Source organism: Otolemur garnettii, unplaced genomic scaffold (assembly GCF_000181295.1).
Source record: "Otolemur garnettii isolate 467f Iridium unplaced genomic scaffold, OtoGar3 scaffold00016, whole genome shotgun sequence".
Taxonomy (NCBI): Eukaryota; Metazoa; Chordata; class Mammalia; order Primates; family Galagidae; genus Otolemur; species Otolemur garnettii.
The window spans coordinates 24,025,396-24,044,370 of NW_003852411.1; the positions used below are offsets into that span (position 1 = coordinate 24,025,396).

The 18,975-nt window shown below is 48.5% G+C and overlaps 1 protein-coding gene across 3 annotated transcripts in view; it reads left to right on the forward strand.

The window, feature by feature from the left end:
- GPR161 (G protein-coupled receptor 161) overlaps positions 1 to 18,975 on the forward strand; it is a 40,343-nt gene that overhangs the window by 18,888 nt on the left and 2,480 nt on the right. The window contains exons 3-6 of one of the 3 annotated variants that reach the window (XM_003785728.2): positions 4,087 to 4,504; positions 11,904 to 12,628; positions 18,160 to 18,264; positions 18,768 to 18,887. In XM_003785728.2, the coding sequence (XP_003785776.1) occupies positions 4,131 to 4,504; positions 11,904 to 12,628; positions 18,160 to 18,264; positions 18,768 to 18,887 (1,324 nt within the window). In that variant the 5' untranslated portion in view covers positions 4,087 to 4,130. Of the gene's footprint in view, positions 1 to 4,079; positions 4,505 to 11,903; positions 12,629 to 18,159; positions 18,265 to 18,767; positions 18,888 to 18,975 lie in introns of those variants that run through there. The other 2 variants (XM_023510776.1, XM_012802619.1) reach the window with 2 other exon arrangements.

Here is an 18,975-nt window from a genome sequence, read left to right on the forward strand (position 1 = left end):
CTTATAAAGTAGCTTCTATTCATTTCTAATTTGCCTTTTAGTTTATATTTTCAATTTCTTAATCTTTCTGACTGCATTCTGGGGAATGTCCCTGGACCTATTTTTTTCTTTCTTTCTTTTTTTTTTTTTTTTTGAGACAGAGACTCACTATGTCACCTTCAGTAGAGTACAGTGGATTGCAGCTCACAGCAACGTCAAACTCTTGGGCTTAGGCGATTTTCTTGCCTCAGCTTCCCAAATAGCTGGGGTTATAGTCACCCGCCACAGTGCCTGGCTGCTTTTTTGTTACAGTTGTCATTGTTTAGCTGGCCTTGGCTGGATCGAGCCCACCAGCCTGTGTGTATGTGGCTGGCACCCTACCCACTGAGCACGGGCACTGCCAGCTCCTGGATCTATTTTTACATTTGTATTTGAATAGTAAGTTCATACTTACCTCCAATAACCAGTTTAACACCATAGGTTCTTCCTTACTTTCTCCTATTCTATAATTGTATCTCCTTTCTCCTACAATAAGAAATTTAGTTCCCCCCCCCAAAAGTATGTATGCGCAATTGCTCTATACTCAAAGTAGTTGTAAAAGTATAACATCATCACTAACATCTAACCTACTAAGTAAATTTAATAGTTATTTTATCTATGGTAGATAATAGACCATTGGGGGTATGGCAGTGACTTTCAACTGATGTGCTACGTGCAGCACACTGTGGGCCATGAGAGGATCTGAGGTTTGCTGCAAAAAATTTTTTTTAACTTTTTTATTTGTTATTTATTTATTTATTTTGAGGCAGTCTCACTATGTCACCCTTGGTAGAGTGCCGTGGCATCACAGCCTGTAGCAACCTCCAGCTCTTGGGCTTAAGCAATTCTCTTGCCTCAGCCTCCCAAGTAGCTGGGACTACAGGCACCCGCCACAACACCTGGCTGGCTATTTTTTATTGTGGTTGTCATTGTTTTTTTTTTTTTTTTTGAGACAGAGCCTCAAACTGTCCCCCTGGGAAGAGTGCTGTGGCATCACAGCTCACAGCAACCTCCAACTCCTGGGCTCAAGCGAGTCTCCTGCCTCTGCCTCCCAGGTAGCTGGGACAACAGCCGCCCACCACAACGCCTGGCTATTTTTTGGTTGTAGCTATCATTGTTGTTTGGTGGGCCCGGGCTGGATTCAAACACACCAGCTCAGGTGTATGTGACTGGCGCCTTAGGTGCTTGAGCCACAAGCGCCAAGTCCATTGTTGTTTTTTAGCTGGCGGGCTGAGTTCAAACCCGCCACCGTTGGTGTATGTGGTTGGCGCCATAACCACTGTGCTATAGGCGCCAAGCCATGCCACAAAACTTTTTAAAGATCATTAATTAAATTATTTTTGAAAACAGTTCAAAGCACAGTAAGTGTATTCTTTTTTTTACTTTTTGATCAGCACAATTTAATTGTGGCACAGAAGTTTAACCATAAGTTCAAGTGTGCTATGAGATAAAAAGGTTGAAAAACACTGGTATATAGTGAAAGGGGTATTAAATGCTGCAAAGGGGCTGACCTGACTGTGCTAACTCAGGTCTCTTGTCTTTTACTCAGAAAGCCAGCAGTCGTACTCTTATGATAACCCACCCATTAATCCATGAATAAATTAATCCATTTGTAAGAGGAGAGGTCTTATGACCCTATGACCTAGGATCAACACAAAGTCCATTTTATTTATCCCCATGTTACCCCTTGTGCAGTTAACTCGAGAATAATATGCTTATGTAGAAACTTTATTTTGGTACATCAATTAATAATTTACTTATAAGAGGTAACAAAACCCAGAACTCACCAGCTAAAGACAAAAACCAATAACAGTCTTGCAGAGATTACAGACCTGGAGCATATACCTGCAAAATATATTCATGGCACAAAGCTGGAGTAACTAATTTGTTGCATAACTGAACCAAAAATTCAGAATATTTTAGCAGCCTAGAACTACGAGCCAAAATGCACAAAATGAAATTTAGAAAAAATAATATTTTGTACTTAGGCTTAAAAACATTAATTCCATATGTTCACAGTTGGAGACATCTGGCTTCACAGAGATTCATGTATGTATAAACTTCGGGTTTTAGTTGATCTTACACTTATATAAGCCTAGCAGAGTGATGTAGTTGTTGCAAGAAAATGTATTCTTAGAGTGACTAGTGGAAGAAGATTATCCTGATCATGGAGAACATTGCCCCTTTGGACTTGACACTTACCAGACCACATCCAGAATAGGATGTTCAGTTTTGGAGACCACAAATCCAGAAGGTTGTAGACATCTGGGAGCAAGTCCAGAGCAGGGAGACTGAATAGTGAAGGGTCTGGAAACTATACAGTGACAAATGATCAGGAGCTGGAGAGGTTTATTTATTTCTGTTTTTATTTATTTATTTGAGACAGAGTCTTCCTCTGTCATCCTGGGTAGAGTGCTATGGTGTCATAACTTATAGCAATCTCAAACTCTTGGGCTTGAGCAATCCCCTTGCCTCAGCCTCCGGAGCAGCTGGGACTATAGGCACCTGCCACCATACTCAGCTAGTTTTTCTATTTTTAGTAGAGACAGGGTCTTGCTCTTGCTCAGGCTAGTCTTAAACTCCTGACCTCAAGCAATCCACCCACCTTGGCCTCCCAGAGTGCTAGGATTGCAGGTGTGAGCCACTGTATCTTGTCAAGAACTGGAGACATCTAATCTAGAGAAGGAAAGCAAATAATTTTTGAGGTATTTGAAGACTACCAAATGGAAGAAGGGTTTGAATTCCTTGCTGCTCCAGAGAGCAGGGTTCAGATTGGTGGTTGTAACCTGCAGCACAGCCAGGCTCGCAATAGGGGAAATCTTACTGGTACTTAGAACTGGAGGGGCAAGGGCTCCCTGTGTCAAAGCTATTTGGATAAAGGGGACAGCTCGATGAAGTGGGGTACAGGGGTGTTCCCCCCTTGGGCCACATGAAGATTATTTGAGGACTGTTTAACTTATCTGTGGCTTTGGACATCAGGAAACGTGGGTACAAACCTTTTGTTTGCTAATCACCTTTCATTAGGGTGTGTGTATTTCATGTGTGGCTCAAGACAACTCTTACTCTTCCAATGTGCAATAGAAAAACAAAAAAGCCTGGACAGCTGTGGGTGTGGGGATGGTCCTGCCACTGGAGGCAGTTTAGGCACTAGAGTTCTTGTCTGGCTCATGGAAAGCAGTCTTTCTTTTGCTTCTGGTGTCTGTTGTGAAGAGTGAGAGCGTGTAGGGAGAGTGCTAAAGTATATAAAGGGTTTTGGAGAACAGTCTGTAGGATTTAATGTTAAAACATGTCAACCTTGAGTTTTAGCCAGGATCCTGAGCCAGTGTCCTGCAAACAAACAGTGGTGTCTCAGATGGTGTCTTCACTTAACCCTTTACAGCTAACGCTTGCCCTCCCTGACCATGGCAAGCTCCCTGCCCCAGTGTGCTTGTTTAAAATGCAGGTTCCTATCATGGAGTATTATTCAGCCATAAAAAGGTGGAGACTTTACATCTTTTGTATTTACCTGGATGGGACATCCTCCTTAGTAAAGTATCTCAAGAATGGAAAAGCAAGTATCCAGTGTACTCAAAGCTAATTCAGAATTAATAGATGAACAACTATAGGCCCTCACAAGAGAAAAACACAATTAAATTCAAGTGGGGGGAGGGGATAAGGGAGATTTGGTAAGCTCCAACCTAGGGGGGCACAATGTTAGGGTATATGGCACATCTCCCGGGTGAATAAAACGCAGGTTCCTGGGTTGTACCTGGAACCTGTGGGACCAGAATCTCATGGTAGAGCTCAAGCGTCAAGCTTTCTGAACTGGCATTCAGGAGATTCTTAGCAAATCAAAGGTTCTGAACCACTGGCCCTGGGGAATGGTGAGGATAGTTCAGACAGGGGAAAAAAATCCCTCAGGGAGATCCAGTGAGTTGCACACAGATTGGGTGTAGAAGATGGATGGCTTATGTAGGGCTTGAGTGGAGAAGACAGGCTGAGATTTTCTGGACTAGCTGGTGGCCTAGGGCACAGCACTTGACTTCTTTAAGTGGAGACGATGTGATTTGATGAATCTTGTTTTTCCAGTCATCCAGCATGCTCTGCTCAGCCCATACCGGGGCACGCTGACCATGAGCCTCAGCTCCTCCCTTGGCCACAGCAAGGAGCTGCATAACCTTACTGCAGAGGAGGCCGGTGAAGGGGGTGTCATTGTTGCCGAGTTCATCGCCATCATTGTCATCACCATTTTTGTCTGCCTGGGCAACCTGGTTATCGTGGTCACCTTGTACAAGAAGTCCTACCTCCTCACCCTAAGCAACAAGTTCGTCTTCAGCCTGACCCTGTCCAACTTCTTGCTGTCCGTGTTGGTGCTGCCTTTCGTGGTGACCAGCTGCATTCGAAGGGAATGGATCTTTGGTGTGGTCTGGTGCAACTTCTCTGCCCTCCTCTACCTGCTGATCAGCTCGGCCAGCATGCTCACCCTCGGGGTCATTGCCATCGACCGGTAAGATGCCTGAGACTTAGAGAGTTGGAAGGTCACAGAGTGATGGGTACAGTGATCTTTGGACAGCATTAGCTCCTAGGGAGAGTGTCAGGGGCCTGTGCCGGGGAGGATGAGCAAGTGAAGTTCTGCCTCTGCTCTGTCTCTGCAGCCAGGCATATCTGGTTTTACCAGTTTATATTGCACGGTTTTTGTTTTTTTTTTTAAAAGAGATTCCATTGCGTAAAAAAGAGTTCAAGGAACCTCCAATTAACTGCGGAGAAATGGAAGGTGAGGAAGGTAAAGGGGCAGAGTGGCGGCGCTGGGGCCTGGGCCTGACTCGGCCTCTCTGTCTCCCCAGTGAGCTCCTGCTGGGGCTTGTTTTGGTTTTGGCCTCAGCTTGACTGGTGCAGCCCAAGTCGGAAACTTCACCACTCTTCACAGTGCAGGGGGAAGGAGGACAACCAAGGAAGACAGTGACACCTGAGAAGGGCTGCGTGCACTTTTAGACACCTGGGCGCTCCCCGTTCAGTGTAGCTGGCACATGGGAAGGGCTTTTGCTGCCACTGTCCTTCCCTAAATGTCACAGGTTCTCTGGATTCCTGCATCATGCCGTCAGATGTAGGCTCATGGGTCTCATGCACTTGACAGTGGGTTTCCAACCCCTTGTTTATTAGGATTTTGCTGACACTTCACTTGGGTTCATCATTGGCAAGGCTGACCTTCTTAAGAGCAGCTTGTCTGTATGTCTTTTATTTTCCCTCCAGTAGTAAAAGTAATGCAGCAAATAATGAATGAAAGAAGAAAAACTCATCATCTAACCAATCCATAAGCACTCACTATTTATGTACTCAGCATATTTGCCTGTAGTAATTTTTGATTGTACGTAGTAAATTCTTAAAATAGGCTCATGGAATTTACGGTTTTGTGACCTTTTTAAACTTAACGCATGATTCTGAGCATTTCCTTCCATCTACAAATACCCTTCGAGAACATGATTTTTAATGGCATATGTGTATTCCACTTCAGGAACATACTGTAATTTACTTTTAATTTACAGTAAATTACAGTAAATTAAGTACTTTTACAGTCCCCTATTACTGGATTTGTTCGTTTCAAATAGCTAATATTATGCCTGGTGGTCTGAGGAACGTGTATGTTTGTGGACTTGCTATGTTTAGGATAGACACACTTGCCAGATTCTTGCTATCTAAACAGCAAACGCCCTTCAGAAAGCTATGCAGACGTGCACTCCAGCGGCCATTCATCAGTATCCTTTGAAGACTGTATAATGTCTTAAAAAAAAAGTTTGGAAGTTTGTTGGCAATGGGAAGGAATGGGATCTCATTATTGTTTTAATGTCTATTTTTAAACAAATCATTAATTTTAGAACATCCCTTCCTGGGCTCTGGGTCCTGTGGAATGTGGTATGAGGATAAACAGCTCAATCACAGAGATGAGGCTTGGTGTTTCAGTGGCCCTCACATGGATGTGTGGATGCTGGGGAGCTAGTGCCAGTTCTCTGCATTGGTGGCTGCAGGAGGCTGTCAGCTGCTGGCTTACCTCTAGGGCAGGCGTCCTCAAAGTACGGCCCACGGGCTACATGCGGCCCGCCTAGGACATTTACCTGGCCCACTGGGTGTTTTTGCCACTGCTGCCTGTCCCTTAGCAGCCGACTCATCCCGAGGCCTGCAGTCCAGCCCTCCACTGGAGGGACAGTGAACTGGCCCCCTGTTTAAAAAGTTTGAGGACCCCTACTAGAGGGGCTAAAGAAGGGAGAGTAACATTTCCCACCAGCAAGTGAGACAGACCCTCAAATCGTGCTAGGGGGAGGCTTTAGGGGGAGGAAGCTGACCATTTCCCCCAGGGCTCCAGCTGTCTCAGACACCCTTGAGTGGGTTCACCTCTTTGAGGGCCTTACTTGACCATGGGAGTTTTTGTTCCCTATATTCTCTTGGAAAGGCCCTGTGCTAAATCTCCAGGACGGTAGAATACGAGCATGAAGAGGTCTGCCCACCAGGGCTTTACAGTTCAGTGGCAGAAGCTGACCTGTGAATGTTGGTGTTAACACAGAGAAGTGACTGCCAGGGACAGCGCTACTAGTGCTGCTGCTGTTGAGTGGGGCACTGAGTGCTGCTGGAGGGGGGAGGGGAGGTAGTATTTGAACCAGGTACAAAATAGCAAGTGGGATCGTACAGACAGGCAAGAGGTGGAAAGGGCCCTTCCAACTGAAGGAGCAGCCTCTGTTCATTCATTTGGTAAGCACATATTAAGCACCCAATATATGCCTGGCATGGTGGTTCATGCTGGGAATACACAGCTGAACAGAATGAATGAACAGTTAGAGAAGTGCGAGAGGCAGGCGTGTGTTGCCTTCGGCCCGTGTGATAGGTACTCAACACTAGGATGTTTAAGATGCTGTGAGAATGCGGAGGATTATGATAGACAGAACTTGGTGGAAGTGCTTGGGGTGTGTGCTGAGTGTGGGGTGTCTGACACAGCCGGAGCCCTGGGGGAAATGACCAAATGGACAAGCTTCCTCCCCCTAGAGTCTTAATCCAGGCCCCTCAGGCCCCACAGCCTGGCTGCAGGGTTACAGTGACAGCATGGCTGGTGGAGAAAGGGCTCCTGCCCCACTGCCATGGCAAGTTATCAAGGCCTGGTTGTCTCCGGGAAATAGTTCATTTTCCCTTGCACGAGTTGGTGTTGTTCCCTAGCACGTTGCTTTAGCCGATCTTTGTGACTGAAATAAAGAGATGCTGTAAAATTTGGTGTCTTCGGATATTTTAATGGCAGATGCAATTTACTTTCCATTATTGGTCATTCAGGTGGCTTAAAAAACACAGATTGCCTAGACCAACTACTATTTCTATGTTCATGGAAATGATCATGATTTGGCCAGTCCAAGGTTTCTCCACTTCAGCACTATTGCTACTTTAGGCCAGATAATTCTGGTGGTGAGGCGCTGTCCTGAGCATTGTAGGACATATAGCAGTATCCTAGCCTCCACCCACTTGCTGCCAGGAACACCTCCCTAGCTGTGACAACCCACAGCATCTTCAGACATTGCCAGATATCCCCAGGGGTTCCCAGCTGAGAGCCCCAGCTAAATAAATTGTCAGACTGTTGCACGGCTGAGCCCAAGGCGTCTATCTTGTAACCTCATAAAAAGAGAGTAAAGACAGAAAGTAAAAAGCAAGGATGCCTGGAGTGAAATCACATTTCGGTATCAATAATCCTAAACCAGACCCTGGGGATGCCATTTGACCTGTGAAGAGGATCACTGTGAATACACCTATAATGTGTGCTCACCTCTCACGCAGCTGTGAGGCTGCCAGGCTGTCAGGTGCATGTAAAATCATTCTCAGATTTTCATTCCATTTTCCGTGGGTGAAACTCAGGGTTTCTAAAATAGTATTTCAGTACATAAGAGTAGTCAGAACAAGGGGATGCGTAGTGAGAGTGAAGATCACGAAGGATTCTAGGAGACTGTGCAGTGTCAGCTAACGCATTGCCCTGAGGTAGCTAGAGTTGGCTTAGATTTCGTTTGTGTTTTTAGTGGCGACAGCTTTTTAGAAACAGGGATTGCTTTCAATGTGGCTAGTCCTGTGGCGAGAGGACTCAGCCTCTGGAACACCCATGTGCTGGAACTTTCCAGTCACACATGACATCATGAAATCGTTGTTTTCTTTTGTTTTTATTAAATTGTAACTGTGTATATTGGTGCATTTATGGGGTTCAGTGTACTGATTTGATATACAATGTGAAATGCTTACATTGAACTGATTATTAACACATCCCTCACAATTATACTCTTTTCTTAATAGTTTTGAAATGTACCATTCCATCATGCACATTGGGTGAGGTCCCCCGAAAGACCGCCCTCCTCCCGCCTTCCGCTCCCCTCCCCTCTCTCTCCTCTTCCCTTCTACTTTCTGGACTATAATTATGTTTTACCATTTGTATGAATGTATAGGTGATATCACAAAATCTTCCTGTGGTTTCAGGCATCATGTGGGACTCATGTCTAAAAATGAATTGTTGGCTTGGAGCCCATAGCTCAGTGGCTAGGGCACAGGCCACATACACCAGGGCTGGCCGGTTCAAACCCGGCCCGAGCCTGCTATCAACAACAATGACAACTACAACCCAAAATGGGCATGGTAGCAGGCACCTGAAGTCCCAGCTACTTGGGAGGCTGAGGCTAGAGAATTGCTTAAGCCCAAGAGTTGGAGGTTTCTGTGAGCTGTGACGCCACGGCACTCTACCAAGGGCAACAGAGTGAGATTCTGTCTCAAAATAAATAAATAAATAAATAAATAAATAAATAAAAAGAATTGTTAGAGAAAAGATTGAATAGAGAAAGCCAAAGAAAGCCCTTCTCTTTCGGCCTGTGTTAACTCACAGGGAGTTGCTTTAGTTCTGTGTTTCCCTTTGAATCTGTGACTAGGTCTCCATGAGGCTTCAGCTCAAAGAAAGAAGCTGCAGAGCCATGATTGAGAGAACACGTAAACCTGTTTCTTTTCCTGGGAAGATGTGAGAAAGTTCTGTATCTTAATAGAGGTGTAGATTCATGCATTTCAATGTATAGAAATTGTACTCCGCTGCCCCTCACCCTTCAATACTAAATACAGAGTAACCCTGGAGCGCGTGGCCGTAGCTGGCCAGGGCTGTGTCCCATGGGCCTTTTTGGATTCTAGGAGACTGACCCTGATGGAGCCAGCACCAGCTCCACTGCCCAGAATTCTGACAGGATTCTGGATTCAGCTGGGAGAAATCGTGGTCATGTCCCACTGGAACCTTAGTCAGTGGAAACATAAACATCATTTATTACCTTTAAGAAGTCTTGCTATAAAGTAACAATAATAAGTGGGTGTTGAGAAGAACCAGAAGGAAATCTGGCAGAGGACAGATTAGGAATCTTAATCGCGAGGCTGGTCAAAGGATCAGGACAGCTAACAGTCACCAGACTGGGCCTCCCACACCCACCATACACCCCACCCTCTCCAGGTGTCTGAGCTTGGAGCACCTGTGTCCAAGGTGTCCTATAAAGGGACAGGAGGAAAGTAGAAATCTCTCTCTCTCTCTCTCTTTTTTTTTTTTTTTGAAAGTGAAGGAACCTTCCTATAACCTGCCCCTCCCCACAGTCCCACCTCAGTGAACTCTCACTTTTCATTTGCCAGAATGATGTTTCAGCAGGACAAGGCAAGGGGAAGGAGACGACCTGAATGGCTTGTTCATCCCTGGGACTCAGAAGGGCCCAGTGTCCCCTGTGGGTCAGGGAAGTTTTGTAGGAGCGCGAACAATGTGGAGCTTCCATCCCTAGGGTGATGGGGAGAGGTCAATGGCCAGGCAGGGCACAGGCTCTCCCCATTGCCTCGGAAGGGTGAGTGTGACCCATGCCTTCTGTGCACCATTCCTTCCAAAGCAAACCTGTGAAGAAGGTTCAATTATTTCCCTTTTACAGATTCAGGAACTGAAGGTCTGGAGCTAAGTCAACTACTGAGGTACCTCAGCTTGGAGACAATCAGACTCTGATTTCCAACTCCAAATTGCTTTTCCCATTGGGTTATGTGTCTCTGCAAGGTGCAAACCCTGGTATCAGTGTAAGACAGCAGTCACCTTACCTCAGGTCATGCGGTGATTCTGTGATCCACACCGTAATCTCAGGCACAGTCCCCTCTGCAGGCCACCCCCACTGAAGCAGTCTCCTTCCAAGCTAGATCTCAGCCTGCCCTCTAGCCCGAGGTAGAACAGCCTCAGGCTCACCCTGCTTAGGAAGACCCCATGGAGGAGGCAGCACCTCTGGTCAGCATGTGCACTACAGTGTCTGGTACCCAAGGGTGACTCAGGAAGATCCCAGTGGAGGTGGCTTCCCCTGTGATGTGTGAGGCTTGTAGCCATGGTTGTTTCCCAGTACCCTGGCTGTACTAGGTCGTATTAGCATGGCCACCCCATCCCTATTGCCCTCATGGGAAAGGACTATTTCCCTTGAATAAAATGTCTGGATGGGGTGGGTGGTGGTTAACTTTCAACCTCACAGTTTGAGTTCTCCCACCCATTCCAGTTAAAGGGCTGTCCTTATCTAGGCCCATGAGGCTCTGCACCCTGGCACCTGGCCACCTGGCCACTCTGTATTGTTGGCTGACTGAGCTACCTGCACCTTCCCCACTGAGCCAGTGCTCATGTACACCTCTGTGCCTTGCCAAGGCCAGCCTTCTGCCTGGACTGGTCCTGGGCCAGCATCTTTGGCCTTTCAAAACCCGAGTCTGGAGTGTAGTCTCTCCCAGGGAACCTGCTCTGGCCCTCCAGTCTGTATGAAGGGCCCACCAATTTGAATCAATAGAGTCCCTGGCCTGTTGTCTTAACAGCATCAAGTCAGTGGGAACTACCCCCTGGTCCATGGGCTCTGGACCGAGATGGCTTGCAGGGAGTTGGTGGCACGTGTGTTGGGCATCACAGAGTCAGGTGGCCTGCTCTGTATCTTGTTTCTTCCTCTGCCTTTCTCTGCTTTAGTGTCCTCCGTAAAATGAAGGTGAAGACATACCTCTGCTCAGCGTGGTGAGGATTCAGTGTGGCCGTTACCACCTCAGACTCTCATGCTCTGCTTACACGTCTGTCTTCCCCAGTCTTTGTCCTGCATTTCCTGGGAGCTGGGTGTGGTGCTGGCATGGAGCAGGCCTTCAGTAGATAGATGTCCACCAAGTGATTGAACCCCGTGGTCCTCAGACATCACTGTGGCTCTGAAAACTGAACTACATGGATTAATGTCAGTAATAGCAGAACTGATCCGGCCCAATGCATTATCTCCCAGGACCCCCGTAGGTGCCTCAGGACTAGCCACACCCCCAAATAGGAATGGGTTCTGGTGTCTCCACTTAGAAACAGGACTGTCTGAGTTCTGTGTTCTTGCTGGTGTCCAGCTATTCACTCAGGAAGGGTGCTGCAGAGCTGCAGAGGGTGGCACAGGCTATAACTTGCCTGAGGATTGGGGGACAGCTGCTTTTATTTTATCTATTTTTTTTTTTTGAGACAGAGTCTCACTTTGTCACCCTTGGTAGAGTGCTATGGCATCACAGCTCACAGCAACCTCCAGCTCTTGGGCTAGAGCGATTCTCTTGCCTCAGCCTCCCAAGTTGCTGAGACTATAGGCGCCACAACGCCCAGCTATTTTTGTTGCAGTTGCCACTGCTGTTTTAGCTGGCTAGGGCCAGGTTCAAACCCATCACTCTTGATATATGGGGCCGGCGCCCAACTCACTGAGACACAGGTGCCTCCTGGTGCTTCTTTTAGAAGCATTCACCCCATGGGTCAGGTGAGAGACAGCTTTCCAGAGCCTTCTACATGGGAAAGCAGCAGTGCCCGTCCTGGTGTGTGCCTCTCCTTTTGACTTTTCTCTCTCACCCCCTCGACTCTTTTCTAGATACTATGCTGTCCTGTACCCCATGGTGTATCCCATGAAGATCACAGGGAACCGGGCTGTGATGGCACTTGTCTACATCTGGCTTCATTCCCTCATTGGCTGCTTGCCACCCCTGTTTGGTTGGTCACCTGTGGAGTTCGATGAGTTCAAGTGGATGTGTGTGGCTGCCTGGCACCGGGGCCCTGGCTACACTGCCTTCTGGCTGATTTGGTGTGCCCTGCTCCCCTTTCTGGTCATGCTGGTGTGCTATGGCTTCATCTTCCGCGTGGCCAGGGTCAAGGCCCGGAAGGTGCACTGTGGCACGGTGGTCATTGCAGAGGAGGATGCCCAGAGGAATGGGAGGAAGAACTCTAGCACCTCAACATCCTCTTCGGGCAGTAGGCGGAATGCCTTTCAGGGTGTCGTCTACTCGGCCAACCAGTGCAAAGCCCTCATTACCATCCTGGTGGTCATTGGTGCCTTCATGGTCACCTGGGGCCCCTACATGGTCGTCATCACCTCTGAGGCCCTCTGGGGGAAGAACTCTGTCTCCCCTACCTTGGAGACCTGGGCCACATGGCTGTCCTTTACCAGCGCCATCTGCCACCCCCTGATCTATGGACTCTGGAATAAGACGGTTCGCAAGGAACTACTGGGCATGTGCTTCGGGGACCGCTATTACCGGGAGCCGTTTGTGCAGCGGCAGAGGACGTCTCGGCTCTTCAGCATTTCCAACAGGATCACAGGTAACTGGGGAGCTTGTTAGGAAACGGATGTGTACGCAGGCCAATGTGGACTGTGGTCCTATCGGCTGTACTGGCCCGGGGAAGGTTGAGCCCTGAGGCTGACTGTGGCCTCAAGGCTCAAAGCACAGAACTTCCTTTGGAGAAGGAACATTCTAGAGTATCCCTGTGATTCCTGGACAGCTTTCCATCACTCAGCAGCTCAAGGCCATGCTGACAAGGAAGTAGCAGGGCTCCCTGAAGTGTATCCCGAAAGACTTAGTGGATGTCACAGTACAGAGATGTTTCCTGAAACCCAACCATGGCCTGCTGGTCCTGAAAGTGTAGTTACTTCTTTATTAGAGAAGGAGCCCCAGTGTTGGACCGGCTACCTCCTCTGGGCAAGTCCTTTCCTTCAGTCTTTCCTCTTGTCCTTACTTCCTGTCCACCCCAGTTGCCTGTCCAACCTGCCTCCTCTCCTCAACCATCCTCTACCCTGGGCCTGCACTGAGATGTCACCATCTCGTGTGTGCAAGGCCACTTCCCCATCTGGTGACAGGCTCAGACATGCAGGGAGGTGTCTGGACATGGTCCTACCACCATTGATGAGACCCAGAGGAATTACTCTAGTCAGGGGTAGATTTTTTTTTCTTTTTATCTTTTCATTTTGAAATAATTTTAGATTTATCGAAGAGATGGAAAAACAGTACAAAGAATTCCCATGTGGCGGGCGCCTGTGGTCCCAGCCACTTGGGAGGCAGAGACAGGGGACTCGCTTGAGCCCAGGAGCTAGAGGTTGCTGTGAGCTGTGATGCCACAGCACTCTACCCAGGGGGACAGCTTGAGGCTCTGTCTCAAAAAAAAAAGAAAAAAAAAGAATTCCCATGTACTCAGCTTCTTCCTGTGGTAACTGACAATCTTGCATAGCCATAGCACAATCAGACCTAAGGCGTGAACAGCGGCAGGGCTTGATCCCGAATTCACTCCTTTCCCCATTACTGTCCTCTTTTTGTCCTTTCACTGTCCTTTTACATTATTTTAGCTGTCACATCCCGCTTTGTCTTCTTTAATCTTTGACAATTCAATCCTTTTTTGACAGTTTCTCTGCTTTTTATGAAATTGACACTTTGACAGCCATCATGTATTTTGCAGAGCACCCTCACTCTGTTTGTGTGAGGCCTTCTCAAGATTAGAGGGAGGTTTTATGTTTCTGCAAGAACGCTGCAGGGCTCACATGCCTTGTTAGTGTGTCCCGTCAGGGCACAGTGTCAAATGCCTCATTACTGGAGATGCTACCCTTGATCTCTTAGCCAAGATCTCTTTAGTCTGTCAGCTTTCTTCACTGTAAAGTCACTAATTTTTCTGTTGTAATTAATTAACACAACAGAGCAGATTCTTTGTGTAAGTGTCCTACTTCTCCTTCAGCCCTCATCCAGTGTTTTCAGCACTCGGTGGTGGGTCTTGGCCTCCAGCAGTTATTCTCGTGTTGTTCTGAAGGGAAGTAGCTGGAGTTTTAGGGCCACATTTAGGGGAGACCATTGGAAGAGAAATGTTAAGGGCATTCAGTTTGCAGTTTTAATCTCTTGGCAAATGACTTTGAACTACTTTCATACTTTTTTTTTTTTTTTTTTTGTAAAATGAGGGGTCTTCTATCCTCTGTCTCACAAGGGTGAAAGAAATAACAACTGTTAATTATAAGTACTCAGTGGCAGTGATGACAGGAGGTCCTTTCCAGGTGGCACAGAACACCAGCGTCACTGGTTTATTTCATGGATGATAGAGTGTTACTTCTTGAGAAACAGAGGAAGCCTGAGACTTTTTGGTTTTGACCACAGGAGAGAAAACCTCTTCGTATCCCAGGATTTTAATCACTGAAATGCCCACCCCCTGCCAGGTAGTTGCAAACCCATATTTCCGCGCATGACTTGTGAACTGGAGTACATTTGGCATTTGGCTTCATTTCGCTGATTATTTATTCAGATTTTGTGAAACCCCTTGTCTTCTAGGGAAGGAATACTAGATGTTTTATGTTTCAATGACGTTAGAAATGAGGAAGGAAAAAAAAGAGGAAAGAGAATGGAGGAGGAGAAGGGTAGATAGAACAAAAAGAAACATCTGCTTTTGGGGCCAAAGTTTTCCATGCAAGTCACTTGCAATATTCCTAGAAGAGCTGGTGAGGCTGTGAGGACAGGCAGGAAACGCCAGCTGTGGTCAGGTTGGCAAGTCCGAGGCAGCCGGCGGTCTCGTCTTCACTCAGGGGAAGGCAGTGCTGTGGGATGCTTCTGGGTTGAAGGGCTTGTGGGATGATGGGTTCTGAGTCGTTGGTCTCTCCCAGGAATGGGCATAGGGGAATCTTTATTGTTCTTCCCTGAAGGTCCTTGTCCCAGGAGGAAGGTGGCAGGAGTCAGCAAGAGTCGGGGAGCAAAGCAGAATGCGCTGACCCAGCTGCCCAGCCTGTGCTGTCCCCACCATAAATGCGACTGTCCTGCTGATCTGGAGGGAGAGCCCAGGCCTCCACCTCGTGTCCCTCCCAGTTGGCTCTGTCTGAGTCAGGGCTGCCCGGACCCTGCATAGGATCCTCTGTGGGCCTGGCTTTGATCTGCTGCAGATTCCTAACCCTAATCACTTTCCCTGCTCGTGGCCACCCTCAGCAGGGTGAGAAGGATGATCAGGTCTCTTCCAAAGCCAGAAAGAAGCCTCTGTTTCGGTTTTGTTCCTCTCTATTTGTATGGGTAGCTAGAAAGTAACCAAGGAAATCAGTGAAGGGAATTATAAACTTTCCTAAAAGAGTGCTTATGAGCAAAGAATTCATGGAAACAGAATTCCACAAGTATCTGGAGCTTGCCGCTGACTCGGGTGTCAGGAGTTTCATGAGCACTTGACAGCGTTTACTGCACACTTAGTAGCTTTATGGAATTTGGTTTTCTCATTCTGTTGTCCCCAAACTAAAGAAGTGCAGAAGGTTGGGTTTTCCCTATGGTACTAGCAGTCCCTGAGCCACCAAATGTTTTCTGCTTTTGAGGGCTCATTATCCCCACGGGGAGGGCTCACCTGGGAACTGAGATCTCTGGGCTACCTGGAGGTGGCCAAGCTGTGCTACCTGATGGTGGACGGGTCAGCCCTGGAGTGCATAGTGGCTTCTAGTGCTGAAGGGGGAGCTAAATGCAATTGTTTAGTCTTAAGGTGCTAAACCACAAAGCTGACAGGGGCTACTGGCAATGGGAGCCAAGAAAAGGCCTTCAGGAGAAAGCGCATGCAGGTCCAGACCCTTTACTCCAGCCAGGGCCGGAGAGCCCAGCTTCCTCTCACCCCAGGCAGGGGGTGGCAGGGCAGGAGGGCAGCCTCTCCCATGCTGCTCTCACTTGGGACTGATGTGTGCACAGAGGTCACTGGGGAAAGAGCGTTTCCAGGTATCTCCTGGAAGGAAAACTCCTACTCACTCATGCCTGGGGGAGATGCTCACACCGCATCCTTCCTGGAGGGATCTGGGCTGGAGGATGGGGAGGGAGACCCAGGAGCCTTTGAATTTCCCTCCCTTGCTTTTCTATGTTCCTCTCCTAGTGGTACCTGGCGGTCTTCTTGTTGCTTCAAAGTGGCTGCTTCACCTCAGAGTCACACCAGTGTCCCCTGAGCTGCCCAAAGGCACTGTGGCTTTACCCACTCACTGTCTGCTTCTGGGGAGCCACAAACCTGTTCCCCAGGGCCTGCACTTCTGTGCTGTGTTTTTGTTTTAGTTTTGAGGGGTTGGGTTGCATCCAACCCAGTAGATACATTGTTCTTTCATGTGAAAAATCCTAGGTAATCAAGCCCACTCTCCAGGAGTGAGTGCAGGGTAGACACAGGGTAGAGGGCTGCCTCCTGGCCACCCTGCTTCTGACCTTTCGGTGGTGTCACACGGGCCTGGCTCCAGTGATTCCTCCCACTGGGAAGACCCAGACACGTTCCTGGCTTTCACCGCAGCCTCAGAGATGGTATCCAAAACCCACTGTGGCTTCAGCCATCCCAGTTGGCAGGGAATGGCCCCAAGGGCTCTATTCCCCGAGCCAGATGTCCTGTAAGCACAGTCATGTCAGGCCAAGGCCCTAGAGGGGGCAGTCGTGTGTGGGGGCAGGTGTGGGTCTTCTCTGGTCCCAGTCCCACCCCCAATCCCTGGTAAGGGACAGTAATGGGAGGTTCCTAAGAGAAGTTTGCTATGGCTGCTCTCCCCGCCACCATTTCCTCCATGACATCAGGGAGGATGGGAGAGAGTGTGTCCTGGAGCCTTGTACTCTCAGAAGAACTAGGCTGAAAGTAAAGCCCATGCTCTTCCCTCGTCTCTGAGAGCACTGGAGGAGGAAACCAGATTGTCCTTTACGGCTGATCGTTCAGTCTGCTAGGCGGTAGATCGTGAGAGCCAAGGTGTCTGATGTTTTGTGTGTCATCTTTTTAAGTTCTACAAGCTTTTTGTTATCTCCATGTTCCCTTTTTTACAGCCTCCAGGTCTTTTTTGGTGGATTCATTATTTTCTCAGCTTTCTGAGGATACCCAATTATCACTTTGTTTTGCTTTCTTATAAGCTCCCTGAATTGTTTGCTCTGAGGTCTATTTCTTCTTTTCTTTTTTCTTCTTTTCACTCTCTCTGTCTTTCTTGATAATACCTTTCCTTAAATGTCTAGTGATCCGGGGCATCACTTTCTCTTTAATAGTCCAGCCCTAGCAGGAAAGCCACAGGGAAGCTGTGATTGTGGGGTGGTCTGGCAGGGCCACTGGGGGACACCAAGCTGTCAGTATCTGCAGGTCTTTTCTCAAGGGTGGTTGGTTCTCCACTGTCCAGTGCAGGTGGAGTGGGAGATGGGTCCAGGGTCCCCCTGGTAAATATGTGGGTTCTCATTGCTCCCTCAGTGTTTACTGTGTGACCTTGCCTCAGTTGTGCCCCCAGGTCACTCTCTCCTGTCACTATAAGGTCAGGTGCCTGGAGCCCAGATTTGGGGAGCAGCAGAAAGGCCTAGCTGCTTCCTTTGGAGACATTCTGTCCCTGGAGCCCCAGTTCCTGAGCTGCCAGGGCCTGGTGGGAACCTGTCTCCTGGGCTTCTCCCATTGCCCACACCAGTTCTCTTTCCTGGGTCAGCTCACTTCCCTCACCTGTTTGCTTTCTAGCTTCCAGAAATTCTCTCCCCTTTGAGTTAGAAAAAAATCCATTTTTGGCATTCAAGTAGGATTTCAGGAGGTAAATGGGGAGGTTGAATTCTCTCTGTTTAATTGGAAGACCTTCTCTAAAGACTGTCGGCCTCGGGTTTCTCCTCCTACCTCCCTCGTTGGTATTTGACCTTGTCAGAGGGGCTTTCCCTTTGGGGGAACCCAGTGAGCCACAACACGGTGGGACAGGAGCAGAGGGTGAGTGGGGAAGGAGCAGGTAGGGTGGCCTGTCTTTCAGGGGCTTGAGAGCAAGTTTTGCAAGGAGAGCAGAGAGAAGGGGAGGGTGGTGGGGGGCAGTCTGAGGGGAAGACCGAGTGGGAAGGTCATCTGCTTCTGCAGGGTGTGGTCACCGCACCTTCAACGCCAACTTTGCCTTTCAGACCTGGGCCTGTCCCCACACCTCACGGCGCTCATGGCAGGCGGACAGCCCCTGGGGCACAGCAGCAGCACTGGGGACACGGGCTTCAGCTGCTCTCAGGACTCAGGTACTGTCAGGCTTCAGCAGCCTCTCACCTGTGTGTTGCCCATTTCCCACAGCGGGTGGGAAGGGCCTGGAGGCAAGAACCCTGAGTCTGGGCTTCCAGCCACAGCTTTTACTTTTCAGCTTTCCTGTGCCCTCCTTTATAGAGAGTTTCCTCCCCTATAAAACGGGGGTCTCCGGTCCTGTTCTCTTAGCTGCACAGTGTTATTGTGTGGTTGGAAGTGAGTGAAAGCCTTTGCAAAGTTAAAAGGCCATGACTTACCGATCACTACCCTGGATGGCACTGCTATGGTTCTGTGTGGCTGAGGCAGCCCCCTGGATGTCTGCAACCGCCCTGAAATAGGTGACAGGGTGTTCATTGGACAGATGCCACAGAGCAGTTAGCTGCACCTGGTTATAGGTTTGAATGAGAGGGAGAGAGGGAAGCAAGGGGTGCCGAGGGAGGGCGAGGCCAGGGGGAGTACTTTGTGTTGCTAGTTTGTGTGCACAGTCTGCCCTCTGTCTCAGGGACGGATGTGATGCTGCTGGAGGACTACACATCTGATGACAACCCTCCCTCCCACTGTACTTGCCCACCCAGGAGAAGGAGCTCGGTGACATTTGAGGATGAAGTGGAGCAAATCAAAGGTTGGTTACTGTGACAGATGGCGCTAAGTGAACAGAGGACAGGAAAGGATCATAGGGAAATTCCTTGCCCCCACCCGAGAACCACCCT